The sequence below is a fragment of the Sphaeroforma arctica genome (genome assembly GCF_001186125.1).
Source record: "Sphaeroforma arctica JP610 unplaced genomic scaffold supercont1.3901, whole genome shotgun sequence".
Lineage (NCBI taxonomy): Eukaryota > Ichthyosporea > Ichthyophonida > Sphaeroforma > Sphaeroforma arctica.
This window is the reverse complement of record NW_014036657.1, coordinates 1-2,925: the sequence shown is the minus strand read 5'-3', so window position 1 is coordinate 2,925 and position 2,925 is coordinate 1. Positions and strand designations below refer to the sequence as shown.

The window sequence follows — 2,925 nt, the reverse complement described above, 5'->3', positions numbered from 1 at the left end:
TAAATATATATTTATATATATTTATATATATCCATAGTTTAATTGTATGGTATATGTAATTATATAATTAAAACATTATATATATATTTAAAATTTGTATATAGGCGTATATACTATATACTATACATATATATATATAGATATAATATATATTATAGTATTTATATACTATTTTATTATATATATATATATATATATATAGTGTTTGGTATCGTCACACTCCATACTTATATTGTTGTCGATTGGCCGCAGTCAGAAGCACAGCTAGTGTCAATAGTTGCTATCTGTAAAACAATGTGTGTAAAGTGTACCTGTAGTAGGTGTTGCTCCAGAATACGTCATAAAGTACACGTTCTGTGTATGCTGATGACTTTTTGGGGCATTTTCGAATCGAAGATGACGGGTGCGGCACAAACACTGATTACGGAATGTGCGTGCTGTGTAATTTCGTTGCCATGCAACACATTCATATCTCGGCCGTATACTCGTTATGACTAACTATGATCTATTATGCTTTCTCCGATACAAATCTCGAGCGTAACTGGTTTTCTGTAGATATGTTCATTCTAAAAGCACTGTATAGGCACTATGATCACACTTTTCTATGTCACAAACACAATCCATCAATATATACAATTGTTATGCACAGGCTCCGTTCCGCAAACAATCTGTCGGTCCGTACTATCAGATCGACATCTGCCACAGTGAAACCATACGCTTGTGAGTGGCCCAACTGTGGTCAGACATGTGCCAGTCCTTCTGCATTAAAGAGGCATATGCGTGTGCACACCGGCGAATGTCCCTATGCATGCGACTATCCTGGGTGTGCCAAAGAGTTTACTGCAAGTGGTAGTTTGAATAGACACAAACTAGTGCACACGGGTGAACGTCCCTATGCGTGCGACTATCCTGGTTGTGGCAAAGAGTTTAATCAAATATGTCATTTGAAACTACACGAACGCGTACACACGGGCGAACGTCCTTATGCGTGTGACTATCCTGGGTGTGGCATGGAGTTTACAGCAAGTGGTAGTTTGAATAGACACAAACTAGTGCACACGGGTGAACGTCCCTATGCGTGTGACTATCCTGGTTGTGGCAAAGAGTTTACTGCAAATGATAGTTTGAATAGACACAAATTAGTGCACACTGGTGTACGTCCCTATGCATGCGACTATCCTGGTTGTGGCGAAAGGTTTAATCAAATATGTCATTTGAAACTGCACGAACGCGTACACACGGGCGAACGTCCTTATGCGTGCGACTATCCTGAGTGTGGCATGTAGTTTACTGCAAGTGGTAGTTTGAAACTACACGAACGCATACACACGGGCGAACGTCCCTATGTGTGTGACTGTCCTGGGTGTGGCAAGAATTTCATTCGAAATGATCGTTTGATAGTGCACATTCGCGTGCACACAGGCGAACGTCCTTATGCATGCGACTATCCTGGTTGTGGCAATACGTTTACTCGAAGTGATGTTTTGAAAACACACAAGCGCGTGCACTCGGGCGAACGTGGCAAAGAGTTTGCTCAAATGGTCATTTGAAACTACACGAACGCGTACACATGGGCGAACGTCCCTATGTGTGTGACTTTCCTGGGTGCGGTAAAAAGTTTACTCAAATAGTTCATTTGAGAACGCACGAACGCGTACACACGGGCGAACGTCCTTATCCTTGTGACTACCCTGGGTGTGGCCTGAAGTTCGCTGAAAGTGGTAATTTGAAAAAGCTCAAGCGCGTGCACACAGGCGAACGATCTTATGTGTGTGACTACCCTGGGTGTTACATGAAGTTCGCTGGAAGTGGTGGTTTGAAAAGACACAAACGCGTGCACACGGGTGAACGTTCCTATGCGTGTGACTATAATGGGTGTGGTAAGGATTTTAGTTGAAAGGATAGTTTAAAAAGACACAAACGTGTGCACTCGGACGAACGTCGTCCCTGTGCGCATGACTAGTTGCAACGTTTAAACGATCTTTTCATCTACGTCACCACAAACGCATTCACAACGGCAAACACGGCTCAACCAATTCAACATAAACGCTGCACAGGTGGGGCTATCCAATAATGCACGCCACTTCGTTAGTCGCCATCACACGTTTATTCAAAAGTTGTTTTTTGACATGCATGCCATTGTAGCAATGTACGATGTTGGTGGCCATGCTCCAGCCATCAATTTGTCTACTTTTATACGACTTAGGCTGTGCTTTAATTGTTTATACGATTTAGGCTGTGCTTTAATTGTTTGTATGTGAGCATGTACACCTGCAGGCGAACTGTGGGCTCTACTGGGTGTGTTGGATAATCTACATGCAGAGGCTGCAATGCTATGCTATACCGTTCTAATCGCGGTCTTTCTTGCTACTTCAGTCAAACTCTTATTGGCATATATAATGTAATTTTGGAGGGTATGTATTTGACTGTGGATTGACTGTGGATTGAAACCCATTTCTGTAACACACCTGATCGAAAAGTGTAATCGATAACGAATAAATAAACACTTGTCTATTAACCAAACCCTTTTAAAAAGCCAATATTTCAGAAGGCTTTGTTTCTATATAAGAATTTAAAACAAAAAATGAGAATTATGCGAGAACACGCTATCAATTTTTTTGGGTTCAAGCCTCAAGGCTCAGAAGTGTTCTTAGGTTTATTGCTGCTCAAATGTTGAATCTACTAGGAGGCTATGAATGAGTGTTCTTAGGTCTTTTGTGTTCAAGAGTATTCTTGTAGCGATGCAAGCGAAGTGTGTGCACAGAGGGGGAAGTTTATTTCAAACCAATACGTACTGACTATTGATATATATATATACATATATATATATATATATATATATATATATATATATATATATATATATATATATATATATATATATATATATATATATATATATATATATATATATATATAGGGCCA

The 2,925-nt window shown here is 39.9% G+C and overlaps 1 protein-coding gene across 1 annotated transcript; it reads left to right on the top strand.

The window, feature by feature from the left end:
• Nucleotides 1-776: 776 nt before the first annotated feature.
• Nucleotides 777-1,286, top strand: SARC_13911 (hypothetical protein; the record flags this gene model as incomplete). The annotated part of the gene is made up of 1 exon (XM_014291957.1): nt 777-1,286. The coding sequence occupies one exon, from the start codon at nt 777-779 to the stop codon at nt 1,284-1,286; it is 510 nt and encodes a 169-aa protein (XP_014147432.1).
• Between the last annotated feature and the right edge of the window lie 1,639 nt (nt 1,287-2,925).